The sequence below is a fragment of the Phycodurus eques genome, chromosome 3 (assembly GCF_024500275.1).
Source record: "Phycodurus eques isolate BA_2022a chromosome 3, UOR_Pequ_1.1, whole genome shotgun sequence".
NCBI classification, from domain to species: Eukaryota; Metazoa; Chordata; class Actinopteri; order Syngnathiformes; family Syngnathidae; genus Phycodurus; species Phycodurus eques.
In genome coordinates this window covers 1,277,452-1,292,752 of record NC_084527.1, presented here as the reverse complement: position 1 = coordinate 1,292,752, position 15,301 = coordinate 1,277,452, and the positions used below count along the sequence as shown (strand labels likewise).

At 50.2% G+C, this 15,301-nt stretch overlaps 1 protein-coding gene across 1 annotated transcript; it reads right to left on the bottom strand.

Annotated features, from left to right (window-relative positions):
• Positions 1–6,039, bottom strand: rflna (refilin A). The gene is given in 5 exon segments (XM_061671345.1): positions 1–345; positions 347–419; positions 489–598; positions 5,502–5,807; positions 5,884–6,039. Coding segments are annotated over 4 exon segments (633 nt in total). The 5' UTR covers positions 5,691–5,807; positions 5,884–6,039; the 3' UTR covers positions 1–84.
• Positions 6,040–15,301: the final 9,262 nt, after the last annotated feature.

The window sequence follows — 15,301 nt, the reverse complement described above, 5'->3', positions numbered from 1 at the left end:
CTCCTCAAGAACAAAACAAAACAAAACAAAACAAAACAAAACAAAAACAAACAAAAAACCCCCCCGCCGAAACCGTTGTGGGGCCTACAGGTCCTCGGTGTAGATGATACAGGGACTGGAATCCTCGCTGGACTCCAGCTGCACTCTGGAGACGAACCAGCGGCGCGCGGGCGCGGCCTTGTAGGTCAGCGTGGTGCGGTAAATGTTCTTGGCGTGTTTGGGGTACACGACGGCGGTGGTCTGGTAGCCGACGGGCTTTTGCCGCGGCTCCAGGTACACTTGCGATCTGTAGCTCCTCCAGGTGCAGTTGGGCAACACCACCACCGTCTCGGCGTACGCCGTCGTCCGTGGGGACGGGGACGCAGTACACTCGGTCTCGGTAATGCTTGTCCGAGTCGTAGCGGACCGCCGAAGTGCACCTGCGGGAGATTGAGCGCGGGAAGATTACGACCGCCGCCGTGGTTTTCTTTACCGCGTGCGTGACTCACTTGAGTTCTTGCTCCGGTTTTGGGTCGACCTCGATGCTCTCCCCGTAGATGACGGGATACATGCGGGTCCTGGCGTCTGTTCCTGTGGTGTCGAGCAGCAAGTAAGACAGCTGGGAAGTGGAAATATAAAGCATTACAACCGGGAAACCTTTGGAGCAGATCTCGGCCAGGCTGCCGACATGTCTCCCATGAAATGAAGAGTCCAGCGGGGCTTGAGCGGCGCGGGCGACTGAAATTAAAACCGCCACAGTTCCCGCCAGAGGACTCCAAGGAACAGTGCTGAAATGGTTCAGGTCCACCTGGAGGAAAGGAGTTCTTTCGCTTTCAATCAGATGGAATGGAAATGACCTATGGGGTCCCTCAAGGGTCAGTCCTTGGACCCCCGTTGTTCAGCCTGTATATGCTACCCCTGGCTGCGATCCTTCAATGATGTTGATGTTGATGATGCTATCATAGCTATGCAGATGATACAATGATCTGCCGTTCAGCTGAGGTGTGGTATCACTGTCTAAAAAGGTTCAGTGTTTTGAAGTCCAGGCTAAAACCCTTTTTGTCATGCAATTTTAAATCGTTTACTTCCACTCTCATTCGGCGCGTTGGCGGGCGGTTAATGTCACGCCCTGATCGTACGACGTTATCGATTCAGAAATATTGATCGCTATAAGGTTTTGCAATGTGTGGCTTCCGTATTCTTGTGCTCTGGTTTTAAACGTGTTGTCCAAGGACTCTACAAGTCATCGGTGCATACAGCGCACGTCGAGGGCGTGGTCTCAACAGCGCGGCGCCGAGCGGTGCGCTACGTGCGTGTGATTTGAGCAATAGCACGGACGTCATTCAACTTGACTTGCGTGAAATCTGCTTGGATGTCTTCCACAACTAGATTGCGGTTCCCTATTAGGAGTCATCCTGTTATTGTGTAAATTCCAGCGTTATTCCCCTTCATTTCCTGGCAAAGTTAATGACGAACATTTCTCGGAATTTTGCAACCCAACTCATCCCCTGAAATTTGTCACTGCAGTTCTGCCAGACGACGGACAATAAGCCAGTAAACGTGCCGCGGACGTTCCGATCCGCGAGCAGCCGGTGAGCGGGTCGAGTGGCGACGGCGCCGGCGTGAAGCGGTGAAGGAAAAGTGGAGGCGACGTTGGGTCAAGCATTTCAGCGGCCGCGGCGTTACGCTCCGCTGTCGTGCGCCGCTCGCTCAAAACCACCCGTGAAGTTCATCGGGACAATGTAACCTGTTCTTCCCTCACCCAAAATGTTTTTTGGGGTCTGTCGCTTGTGCTTTTTGCAGGGGTGTCAAACGTTTGGTCCGAGGGCCACGACCGGCCCGTCCGGGGGTTCCATCCGACCCGTGGGGATTGAACACATTTACTGCGAGTTTTCAGTCAAACTAACCGTCGTCGCTACGGAGGGCGCGCTGACGACCGCTTAAATTTGCTGTCCGATTATTGATGCACTCGTGAAGGCGGAAAGATGCAATACTTCATCGAAAATGTTGTGCCGCCTTCACCGCTGAGAACAATACGGTTCTGAGAAAACGAATAGCTCCTGCGGAAATAGTTTGAGTGAACCCTGCAAAATGTCAGTCAACAACTTGGTTGTTGTGGCGGGGCGCCGAGTTTTCCTCACGCACTGCCACGACGTTCGTGTGGTTTGAACGCTCCCACTTGAGTTTGTGACGAGTCAGTTGAGGTCGTCAAGATTTCCAGACGCCGCTGCAATGTGTCGTTTGCGCAAGTGTCAATGGAAATTGTTGAAATGGCATTCTTTTTTGCTAAGAAGTTTGATTTGATGAAAAACACTTCAAGTCCACAGACAAAACAATCCATTGGGGGGAAACTGTAATTACAACGCTAACTGCGCGTGCCTTCTTGTTATTCTGTTGCCGTTTGTAAACTCCAAGTGTCGTATTTCGGTACGGCCCTAAACCGAGGGAGGACCCCCGGAAGTGTCCGCTCCCTGTCGGCGAGCGGCCCAAAAGGGTTCCGTGACCCGCCGGGTGAGGATCTCTGCTGCAAATTGTGTCCGACGAATGACATAACGGGTGCGCACGCACACACACGCACACACGCAGGCTTCTCGCGTCGTGCGGACGGATGTCGGGAAACGGGACCGAATGCCGACGCTCGTCTCGTCTTACCGGGTTGCCGTCGGAATGTTTGGAACCGGCAGCTGCGCTCCGCGTTCATCTGCACGCTTCGAGAATGTTCGCTCGCGCCGACAATAAAGCGCATTTGAAATCTGCATGTACGATTGCAATTCCGTGATATTATTTCATGACGTTCAAGATCGTCTGTGTCAGATGTCACCGGGGCAGCCCGCTTCCGGGGGCCGCTCGACCTTGCGGAGTCCCGGCGGGATCCGTACGGTGGCGTCCCCCGGAACTGGACGACGCTCGCCATACCAAATGGATTCCTTTTTTCAATCAAGGGATCATAGTTGTGTCGGCCTGTTTTGAAAGGTTCAAGCTTATATTTTACAATCCAATGTTCTAACTTCAGCGTTTTTCCTTTTGAATAGGTAAAAAAAAAAAAAATCAAGAATGATTGATTTTTCATTTTTCAGCCGTGTTGCCCGGCCCGACCGTCTTTGGCATTTGACGTGATATGTTAGCATTAAGCTAGCGTCACTTCATTAGTTGCAAAGACGGAACATGTTGGTGTTGCAATGCGCAATGTTTCATTCGCTTGGTTTTCTGTGCCGGTTTGCCGCCAACTTCAGCAGCTTGGAGGGAGGACGCGCGACCTCTTTTTGGAACAAACAAACGAGCGTGAGAAAGTCCCGTTACGTGATTGTCTCCCGTTTCTTGACGGCGACGGGCCCCAAGGGATCCTTTTACAAACGTGTTTGAAAGTGCTTAAAACGTGGGAGGAGGAAAAAGGCTCGGTTGGTTTTTTTTCTTAATATGGCAGATTTGGGCCTGCGACGTACGTCCATCTTGTGCCGGGAAGAACGCGAAGAATGGAGCCGCCACGCGAGAAGCTCGTTCGCGCCCGGGAAAACCGGCGTCCCGCCGACACCGTGTCCGAAGCGCAACGCGGAGCCGCCCCAAGTCCAAAAGCCAACTCCGACAGTTTTCCCGTCTGAAGCCTCGAGACATTTTTTGCGAGCGTCAGCGGCGACGCGGCGAGAACGCCCGTGCCCGTCGCATCCTCGTCGATGGCGTGCAGACGCGAGGAAGCGTGCACGGGCCCGCGCGGACACGTCCTCCGGGCTTTTGGAGGCGGCGGTGACCCGGAAATGAGTTTTCATCACGTATGCCTCGCTGTGTCTCGCACGGGGGGGGGAGAACAAAAAAGTCTGCTGTAAAAACAACACTTTCAATAAAGTTACATTCTGGTGCCATCGATTTGCATCACAAAGTGATTCATTTCAATCCAAATAGTGCGGGAACAGTAAGTGCGTTGCGAAACTTCGCAGAATTTCAGAAATTCTGCGAAATTTCAGAAATATTTGGGAGGGCCGACCGATCAATCAGCAAATATTGCTCGGCTTTTTGCCCATTATCGTGATCCACCCATCCGTCACGTGAGCCGCTTCTCCTCGCGCGGGTCGCGGGCGCGCCGGCGCCGAGCCCAGGCGCCATCGAGCAGGGGGCGGGGTCCGCCCTCAACCGGTTGCCGGCCAATCGCAGCGCACGTACAAACAAACAACCATTCGCACTTACGGTCACACCTACGGGCAATTTAGAGCCTTCAATGAACCTGCCACGCATGTTTTGGGGGTGCGGGAGGAAAGCGGAGCGCCCGGAGAAAAGCCACGCGGGCGCGGGGAGAACATGCAAACTGCGCACTAGCGGGGCCGGGGATTGAACCCCGGTCCTCGGAACTGCGAGGCGGACGCTCTGACCGGTCGCGCGCCGTGCCGCCATGAAATACATTTTGAAAAAAAAAAAAACATCTGGAATCAGATATCGGTTGTATTTCTGTTGGTGCCCAACAGAGTGAAAAATGTCGGTGAGGATGAGGCGGGTCCATCCGGGACGGAAAATGGTAGCGAAGCCGATCGCGTCAATCTGATCGACGCTTCGCGTTCGCTGTGATCCGCCTGAGAAGAAGCGTCGGCCGTTCTTCTTCGGCGCGTCGCTTCCCGATAAAATGTGGGCGAATGCGATGCAAATGACCGCGCTCGGTGGTTTTACTCGTTTTTTCCTCTGTACAAAAACCGAATACGTGAGTTAACGTCCACGTCATTTGATGGAGGACCACACCCGTCCGTCCGTTTGAGCTCGCGTCGGGCAACTGTAGCGGACTGACGGGAAATGCGCCTAGCGCGCCGTCGGTGAATCTGCGCAAGAGCCGAACTGCGATCGGGCAGATCCGGCCGATCGGTCGAGGACATCAGAAAGCGACGAAGTCCCGCCAAATGCCAAATGCCTTTTTTTCTTTTTTTTTTCTGGAAAAGCGATGTTTTGGAGACGCGCGGTTTCCGCCCGACGACACCGTTCCGGAATGTCCGTTCTAACTGATCCGATAACACGGACGACCGAATCCAGCGCGCAATCGAGGAAGCGGCGGACGCTGGACGAGATCGCAATGTAACGGCGCACAAATGCAAAAAAACGCAATTGAAAAACATCACACTCCCCAGACATGCCGATGATGAGTTCGTGTATTCATGTGCGCCGACGGCGGAAGACGTTTCGCTCTGACCGACCAATCGGCGGTCGGAAACACGCTGACGTCTTATCGGAGGGTGAGAACGAATTACGGATCCGGTCGCTCCTATTGCCGATATCGCTTCGGTTCCATCGTACAGAACGACCGATCGTTGAGATCGACGTGGCCGCGCGGAGAAGGCGGACGTCCGATTGGACAAATCAAATGTTTTGAAAAATGGAGCATCCACGTCCCCGATTTCACGGAGCGCATTAGAACTGAATTGAGGTCATAAATGTCAGTAGGTGAGCGCTTTCCGATCGCTGAGGAGGACTTGCTGGCCCTGACGGCCTCCCACTGATACAAACGGATGATGATGATGATGATGGCGACGACGAAGGCGGCATCTTACCAGTTTGGCGTCCTTCTTCCACGCCGCCTGCTGCTGGCCCTGCGCGGACTCGACGAGAGCCGGCGAGAGGGAGCAGAAAGGCGGACTGGGACTGGGCGGCAGGCCCGAATCCGGACTGTCGAGCAGCCCTTCCCGGTTCTGTCCTTTGAGGCTTTCATCCATCGCTTGCAAGTGGAGGTGGCCCACCATTTCTGGGGGCGATTGCAGCCGAGAAAAGATGCCGACAAAGTCGCAGTCGAAAAAAGAAGCAGAAAAAAGTCTCTCGTCGAGCCTCTGCGTCGAAAAGTTCACACGCGCGGCCAATTTCTGGAAGAAGATGAGCGCAAAATGCAGTGAAATTTGCCTTCGGCGCTGCGAAAAAGGCACGAAAAGCAACTCTTACCTGCGTCGTCGAGCAGCCGAGCGCGCCGTTGCAGATGTCGCCGTCCCAAAGTCCCAAAGTCCCCAAAGTCACATCGGCCTCAAGCCGAATGTGGCCAAACACAAAGCCGACGTGCGCCTGACGCAGCTGACGACCAAAGCTGCTGTGCGCGGCTCGTCGCCGCGCGCGCGCGCCACTGCGCGCGCGCACGACCACCGTCGCCTCCACGCGTGGCCGCAAGGGGGCGCGCCGGCTGCCGTTTGGACTCGCCCGCGACGTCACACTTTTTTCACGTCGCGTTCACGCCGCGCCGTGCTGTTCGTTCTCTTGCTGCCGTTTTTTTCAACCTGCGAAGACTTTCCAAGCGTTTCTACTCCGACCCGATGTGCCGTGGAAAATGATTTTCCACTTGCTGGACACGTAGAAAGCAAGAAAGACATTTGTTTCACGATGTATTTGATTCCCAAGCTCCTGTTTCGCTATTAGTTGATGATTTGTTTCAAGAAGAAATATGGGGCGCATTTCAAAATGATGATGTATGGTTTTCAATGCCCTTTTTAATTTCGAGGAACCGTCGATGCATTCGTCGGTCCGTTTTCCGTAGCGCTTCCCCTCACGCGGGTCGCGGGCGCGCTCCGGAGCCCGTCCCGGCCGTTTTCGGGCCCCGAACCGGTCGCCGGCCCGTCGCATTCAAACCTACGGGCAATTGAGCGTCCTCAGTGAACCTACCTGTCGATGCGGTCATTGAAAATTAAGAAAAGTCATCAAACGTAATGAGTTCCATTACTTCGGCAAAACAATTGCAATAGTCACACGACGATTCCATTTTCAACAGCGTAACTTGCAATTGTAACCGACGACATTTCCAAAGTCCAAAGTCGTCTTCCCGCGACGCTTAATGGCTCACAAGAGGGATTCCTGAAGATTCTTTTTACAAGGCTGGCGTGTGTGTAAGCGGCCTGCCGGTGTATTCCAGGAGCGGGCGGAGGCGCTCGGGAACGTCGTTCTTCCGCCGCTTGCCGAACGAGTAAAGGTTTCCCGCGCACACGGAGAAAGAACTGAACGCGCGTCGCCGCTTCCCTCGGCCGTCCTCCAAACGGCGACGCCGGCGAAAAGCGAACCAGAAGGAAAAAACGACCCGGAAGACGCCGGGCTGCACGCGGTGTGTGCGCGTCTGCGGGCGGCCCAATCGCCGCCTTCGTGAGAACCGACGAGGACGATTGGAGAGCTGAGAAGGACCCTGACGACGCGCACGGAAATCTGCGGCGCCGTTGAGTCTTGTTGAAACGTCTGACCGATGTGTTAACCGCTCGGCAAAGTGTGCCGGCTGCTCTTTCGTCAAACGAAAGTGTTTCACCTTTTCTACAAGGCAGGCAAAAAAGTCAACTCGTACATGGATCGCACTGATAAAGCGCTTCAACGACACCGTCGCGGTGGCCGAGCGCTTCGCAGATGCCCGCTGGGAGCAATTTAGGGTTCGGCGGCTTGCCCAAGGGCACTCCGAGAGTCAGAGTCGGGATTTGAACCGTTGACCCTTCGTTCGCCGGACGACCCGCTCTACCGACTGAGCCGCAGCCGTTGCCGGCGACGCGAGGGTTGAGGCCCCGATCGGGGAAGACCCCAAGGGCCACCGCCGATGACATCCTCGTCATCACGTGTCATCGTTGTCGACATCGCGCGTTTTTGCAACCTTTTGCAAACGTCGAAAGGGCGGTTCAGTCGCAGCTCGCAGCCGACAATGACGTCATCTCCGTAACGGCTGACGGGAGGACGACGGCCTTCAATAAAACATTTTAAAACCTAAACCTTCGAACAAGTGTTTCGAGGACAAACAGTGAAAATCTTGAGGCCAAATTTTCATGATTAGTCGGTAAGAATGAATTGGGCTTCTTGCTTTTTTGTCTGGTCCTCCTACAAGATCCTCGTTCTCGCAAGTTCCGTCCGTATGGCAGTGGCATAAACCCAACTCGGATGGCATCATTGCAAAAGATTTTGGGAGTGAAAACTCTTCCGTGTCATAAATCATAAAACCATCCGATGAAAAAGGGCAAATGAGCGAGTGTGCCTCGTCGTTCCGGTTCGCCGCGCCTTCGGAACCCCGGCATGTCGTGTGTCGCACCGTGGATCGGCTGCCGACCAATCGTCGAGCGTCGGCTGGGAGAGGCACCAGCTGACCTTCGACCCTGGACTGGATAAAACTGGATGGATGGATGGATGGATGGATGGATGTGCAACGTGTCAACGCAGTGTTCATCACGGTTCACCTCTTGCCGACGCAGTGCTTTGCGGATTTTCTTCCTTCCATCCATCCATCCATTTTCTGTCGCGCTTCTCCTCACGCCGGAGCCCATCCCAGCTGTCATCGGGCAGGAGGCGGGGTTACACCCTGACCTGGTGGCCAGCCAATCGCAGGGCACAAACAAACAAACAACCATCGGCACTCACATTCACACCTACGGGCAATTTAGAGTCATCCATCCATCCATCCATCCATCCATCCATCAACCTTCTCTTTCGTCGTCCTCTCGCTCTCTTGCCTGGCAGCTCCGTCCTCAATATACTCACGATTTCTCCCGCGGACGTGTCCGAACCATCCAAGTCCGCTCTCTCTTCACTTTGTCTCCGAAACATCGAACCTCGGCCGTCCCTCTGGCGAGCTCGTTCCTGAGCGCTTTGAGGGCCCGCAAGACTTTTACGCCAAAAGTTGTCTGCTGATGATTCGTTTTGGATGCGTTGGCAGACACGTGCGTGCTCCTTACAGGCGACAAATATTGTACTTGTGTAGTACTCTTACTTACAATATAATACTACTCAAGTCAAAAAAATTAAGAAGTCCTCCAGAGAATTTCTTCAGTAAGCAGGCATGTGCACAGACATTTTGGGGGCAGGTGCTCAAGGCCAAGAAAAGGCCATCTATCGCTAAAATTATTAATAAAATTGAGAAAAAAAGCAGTTGTCTGTATTTAACTTATGTATTTATTTCTGGGACTCAAATAAATGCCCATCAGATTTCAAAACACTTTGGGTCAAACTGATGACGGAGACGGCCATTTTCATTTCTGAACTTTTTGGTATTGACGATTGAGGGGGGAAAAGGGGGCTGTCGTGAAAATGCACTTTTGGGGTTTAGGGTAAAAAGGACAGGTGCTTGTGCATTACTTGGCGGCTATGTGTGTGTAACCCGGTAAAAAAAAAAAATGGTACGGCACACACCGAAAGAAAATATTCGGTAGAATATTGCAGTATATTCCAAGTAAATAGTTCAATAGGTTTCTTGCTTAATGAATAGAAATTAAGTTAAAAGCAATGAAGCGATGGGAATTTTGGTTAATGTTATTAAGGTGTGCTGAATTGATTTCCTTGTGTAAGAATTGATATTGAAATGTATTTTGGTTGATGACCTGGGAAAAGGAAAAAGCTATACCTTTGTTTTGTGACTGTATTCATTGAACCCGTGTAAAAGAACGAATCACGTCTGAGGTCGAAGGACAGGAAATGACGTACCGCGAAGGACGTTGGCGGTTCGAGAAAGAAAAAAGAAAGAGAGGAGGAGGACAAGTAGGAAGTTGTAAAGTGGACATTTTTCGTCGTTGGCCAAAGACTCTGAAACGTGAAAACGTCAACAGCGACAGCTAGATAGAGATGGAGTTTGGGGCGAGCTACTCGACAGAAGACTTAAGTTGGTGGAGTTCGCCGCAAAGACAGAGGCTAATGGGAAGAAATGGACTTTGCTAGGAAGCGAGCGACAAGCTGACGCCAATGAGTGAGGCCTGCGTAGGGCGAAGAAGTCGCCGAGGACGGCGAGGGACCTCGAGGGAGCGGACGGGAGCCCTCAGGGTTCTTTCTTCACTCCTGCCCTTTGGACCACGAAGGTGGAAAGGAATCCAAGTTTGTTTGTGAAGAAGCCATTTCTTGGTAGGCTAACCACGAACGCAAGCCTCGACCCGGCCAGCGGCGTCACTTTGGGGTATTGGAACGTCTTTCGTTTTCCGGCTATTGTTACACTCCCTTGGGCCCTTAGCCCTTAGGTTAGCTTTGTGTATGTGGACGTTTTGTGGTGACTTTCTGTTTGTTTTGAAGAAGACATTTTGATGTGAGCTCATTTATTTTGAAACCAAGGTTGATTGCCTTTTCAATATATTTATTTTTTAATCATGAAATGTTGAAACTTCTTATATAACCAAGTCTGTTCATTAACCATCCGACATTCAGGTTAAAAGTCGTGATTGTACATTGGAGCTTTTAGTTGTCACAAACAAGATAACGTTGTTTTATAAGAGAGAATATAATTGCAAAAGACCTTTTGTCCCGAATAATTACAAAAGTAAAGAGCAAAGTCTTCATAATTTGAGATTTAGAGTATCTAAAAAAAAATAGATATATATACATTGACTAAAAGTAAGTACCGTTGAGTTTATTGGTTAAACAGTTTCCTATTCTGGATAGAGGAAAGAACTCAGGTTAGCCACCTCTCGTTATGGTCTTCTTCACCGCTCGAGAGGCGCCACATGTGCACGTGCCTGTGAGAAAGGAGCAAGAAAAAAAACCACTCCAGTCCTGAGTAACTGTTGAATAAACAAATAAATCTAACATGAATGTGCTGAACAATATCGCTTCATCATGAACATAATAAATGGAATATTCACAAAGTAACAAATGACGACTGAAAATGAAGGCAAATTCATCTCCAACACGATTTGGTTTCCACTTGTTCAACGGCGCAATAGGCTCACCGGGCGGAGATTACAAAAACAGGAACAAAGGCAAAAGGGAATATAAAAAGTCGACACACCCCGGTTCAAATACCAGATTTGTGTGATGTAAAGTCATGTACACCAAGATAAATCATTTTCAAAGTATTTCCACCATAAATGTGACCAAGAATTTGTCCGACTCAATTGATTTCTTTTATTTTTTTGTCTTTTTGAGAGGGGAGGTGAAAAAAACCAACGGAAATAATCTGGTGGCACGAGGGTGCAAACTGTACGTGTCTGTATTCAGTATTAACCAATCACATTCAAACTCACGTTAAATGGGAGTCCGCACACACTCGCCACCGTTTCGAGTGCCAAAAAAACAACAGTGCATGCAAAAGGTCTTGCAGAAACCGGTTTTGCTTTATTGACTAAAATGACCGAATGAAGACACTGCTTGTTGACCACATTTGTCGATTTTGGGTACTTGCACCACAACCCTAGTTTGTGTGTGTGTGTGTGTGTGTGTGTGTGTGAGAGCACGTACTGCAATAGATGGATATTTTACGGTGACTTTTGACCCGAAAATTGGGCTAATGTTGCAATATGCACAAGCAAAACAACAACAAAAAACATCTGCAACTTAGCGCAAGGTGTTTTTAAGTCAAAAGTAATCATATCCACGTTTGGCAGTCACAAGACGAGGCTGCATGAAAATATTATTTTTTTTGTAGACTGTAACGTCAACATGAGTCGCACACGACTTTTTTTCCTTCTTCCCCCCCCCCCCCCCCCCCCCGATATGAGTCACTTTGATTGGCGCGCCAAGCCCGATAGAAGATGTGTGCGGTCATGTGACTGCTTTGTGCCATTTGATTGGTAAACGACCATGGCGACGTTGGATTTGCCCAACGGAGTCTAAACAAATCGATTGCGCAACAAGAATTTATAAATAAAATTAGCAAGCGCCATGTAGAGCGTTGTAATTGTCATGGAGTAAAAGGACCCTTTCTTCTTCACGTAAATACTCCATTGAAAGTGCTCTGACAAGTGCAACTGATCCAAAAAGTCACTTGAGTAAATGTCGCGTTTTGCTCCTCACTTCTGCTTGCAGGCAAAAACAAGTTTGTTGTTATAAATGCACAAGTTGGGAGTATTTGAAAAAAAAAAGAAAATAAAGAAAAGAAGTTGTGTACCCCCCCCACCAAAGTGAGGTGTTCTCTTGTGGCGTGCGTGCGCTGTCTGGATGGACTCTCAACGTAAACAAGCGCATGCCGGCCAGCCGGCCCGGGCTGGCGAGGGGCTCGTTTTGAGTCGCAGAGACGTCAACTGCGGTTTCCACACGCAACGCACTTCTTCAGACTCCCGGCAACGATCCGTAACATCTCGCAGATGGGTGACCGTTCTCCACTTGGCTTTTCTCACAACGTACACGTCGTGGTCAACGCTGGCCAGCCTCGCCGCGTCCGTGTAGTTATGCTTTTGGACGATGCGAATGTTTTGACGGATGACGCCGGCGAGGTCCGAACCTCGCGGTCGGATCCGCGATGCGTCTGGTTTTAATGGATGAAAGACTCCTTTCAGCGTGCAAACTGTGAGCGCGCACACAAGGGCGAGTTAAAGAGGGCTGACATTTTGTCTAAGGTCACGCCAACAATAAGGACTTATTTATTAAGGAATCTGACGCATGATCGACGACAATTATTTCGTATACACTTCCTTTTTCTTCGGCCGTATTTCCTTTCAGGCGTCCTTTGGACAGACGTGAGGCTCCGCAGTCAGGGGGCGGAGCCGGAAACCTGGCCCCATGTCAACAGAGGCGTCACTTCGTCCTAACTTCATGCGAACAGTCGATAGTTAGACATGAACATTGATTCTGTTTCATGAATAAGCGCCAGATATGTGGTAGACTATATTCACGGATACGCCCGGATGCGCCGATTCAATCTTGATCTGAATGCCCGGATTGACCGGGTCAGTAAGGAAAACTGTGCGTGTGCAAAGTCAGTCACTGGCTTGTACAGCAGATGCGCGCGAGTTCTATTTGCATGTAAGACAAGAGGCCGAATAAGAATTTAGAGGGAAAGCAAGTGCAAAATGTGAAGCGCTTCGTGACACGGCAAGTGGACTATTTGACACCCACGTGAGCATCGGTGCGCCCGTGCGAGCTTCGTAACGCATTCCGCAACCGCAGCGGGCCTGGCAGGCTGCCCTGAAAATCCTTCAGTTTGCCATGAAAATGCTCCTTTTCAGAGCGGACGACGAGGGTATGACATGAGCGCGCGCACGTGCCAGGTTCCAACATCTTAGCCCTTTTTTAAATTTGAGAGCCCCCCCCCCCCATGATGGACAAGGGGAATACTTCTCACTTCTCTCACAGTGTGTGGTCCACTCCGGATGACTCAGCACACCTCCCACTTCTTGAGGATATCACCGCGGTAGTACCAGGATCGCCCTATGAGGGCGGCGTGCTGTCGCAGAGCGTCTAGACTGCTGGAAATTGCTGAAGAGAAGAAGCTAGGCTAACTATTAGAAGAAGAAGAACAATCACCTTTATTGCCGTGAACACGCGCGCGCGCACATTTTTTGCTCTGCATTTTACCCATCACAGTGAACACACACACTTGTTAGCGGAACACACTGGGGCAGGGGGCAGCTGAGGCGCAGTTGGGGGTATCTGTGGCTTGCTCAAGGACACCGCAGCCGTGAGTCCGGGGGTCTCGAACCCTGGTCCCCCGCTGTGCCGGGCAACGATCTTACCCATTAGGCCACGCCTGGCCGTGAAGGACAAAGACTGCTCCAAAAAAGATAATAATCATAAGCGTGTGGCTACAGATAGACCTTTTCACCATGACGTCTCAAGTTGGATTACTGAAAGGCAACCCAAGCACACATTTGAGAAAAGGCCTTCCACAAAGCTCGTGCTGATGTTTGCCTCCCGGTCTTTGCCTTAAGAAGTCTTGTGCTCCTTGTGCAGCTATTTACAACATTCATTCATTCATTCATTCATTCATCCATCTTCCGTTCCGCTTCTCCCCATGAGGGTCGCGGGCGTGCCGGAGCCTATCGCAGCTCTCTTCGCGCGAGAGGCGGGGTACACCCGAACTGGACGCCAGCCAATCGCAGTATTGACATCGACTCAATGTATCCTCCTCACCCACAGGTTTTGCTGGATTCTTTTATTTTATTGTATTTTTTATGGAAATCAGAAAAAAACATCTCAACCTTTTGGGTTCAATGTGGCAGCGCAAGCCCGTTTCAGTGCAGGTAAGTAGGAAGTATTCTTTAGTGTGTTGTTTACAAACGTTTTGAAATGGTGTAATATTGTGCGCAAAATAATAAATGCCATGCCGCCTGTTACTGAAAGCCTCCTAAAACACCTGAGCACTTTCAGGGAGATGACGACTGGATGATGCTATCACAAATTACCTTTTTTTTTTTTTTTTTTTAGCAACAATAGGAAAGTAAAATGGTTCACTCCTTAACAACATGCATAAACACCTTGCAATAATAAAAAAAAGAAGCATATTTAGTTGAGTAACGCAGCGAGAAAAAGAAAAAGAATCATTATTTCTCAAATTTGATGACCTGTAATGTCTGTATGTGTTGGTACAGTATTCCACTCCTAAAATAGACCCTAAAGTCTCATGAGAGTGGTGTTGTTATAAGAATAATGAGGCACAGCAGTGTCAACACTTTTGAGACAAACGTGTGGCTCTGGATACAATCTGTGCTTTGTGTGCGCGTGTCGATTCCTGCTGTTATCGAATACAAATGCGCACACTGGTTACCGCGTCGCTGAAGCAGCTGAAAGAGGTCGCGGTGGCGCTAATCGGGCGGCAAGATAAGAATTGTTGATGGTTCTTGTTCCAGTCATCTCAGCTTTGTATTGACAGCGGAGAGAAAAGAACCCGTTGCCTCATTTTCAGCACTTTTTGAGGCTAAACGAGCACCAGCCCGAAATGCAGCTCAGACTAACGTATGACTTCCTTTCATTGTAGTCGTACAGACCCCAATTCCATTGAAGTTGCGGCGTTGTTGTAAAATGTCAATCGAAACCGAATAGAATGATTCTCAAATCCTTTTGAACCGATATTCAGTTGAATGCCCTCCAAATCCAAGATATCGAATTTTCAGACGGTTAACCCTTTCCCTCGTTTCGAACGTGATGCCTGCATCACGTAGTTGTTAAATGTGGGCCAGGGGCACGTTTACCACCGTGTTACGGCACCTTTTCTTTACTTTTATTTGTTTTTACGACACTCGACAAGCGTTTGAGAAGCGAGGACACGAATTGTTGAAGTTTTGTAGGTAGAATTCTTTCCCGTTCTTGCCTGATGCTCAACAGTCCGGGTGTTTCTCCGTTGTGGTATTTTGCTTGCGCACATTTTCAATGGGAAACGGGCAGGCCAGTCTGGTACCCGCAGGGCACACTGTTGTAACACCTGCGCAATGTGGCTCGCTTTTTTTCCCCCCCCCAACACCTGAAGAGGCCACCCGAATAATTACAAATAATAAAAGGGCTAATAGGAAAGTCGTTGGTCATTTTTACAGGCCGCAAACACGCACACCAGCATTTTTTGGGGGTCGGGATCTAATCATCTGGAAGCCATTTATTTTGACCTTCGGCTGCATGTAGGGTTTAAATTATTAATATATGCAATTCTAAACCTTTTTTTTTTTTTTTCTTTTCGTGTCTGGACTTGGTCCACAACCTCTGTAAATTACGGTGGTTCACTGATGTA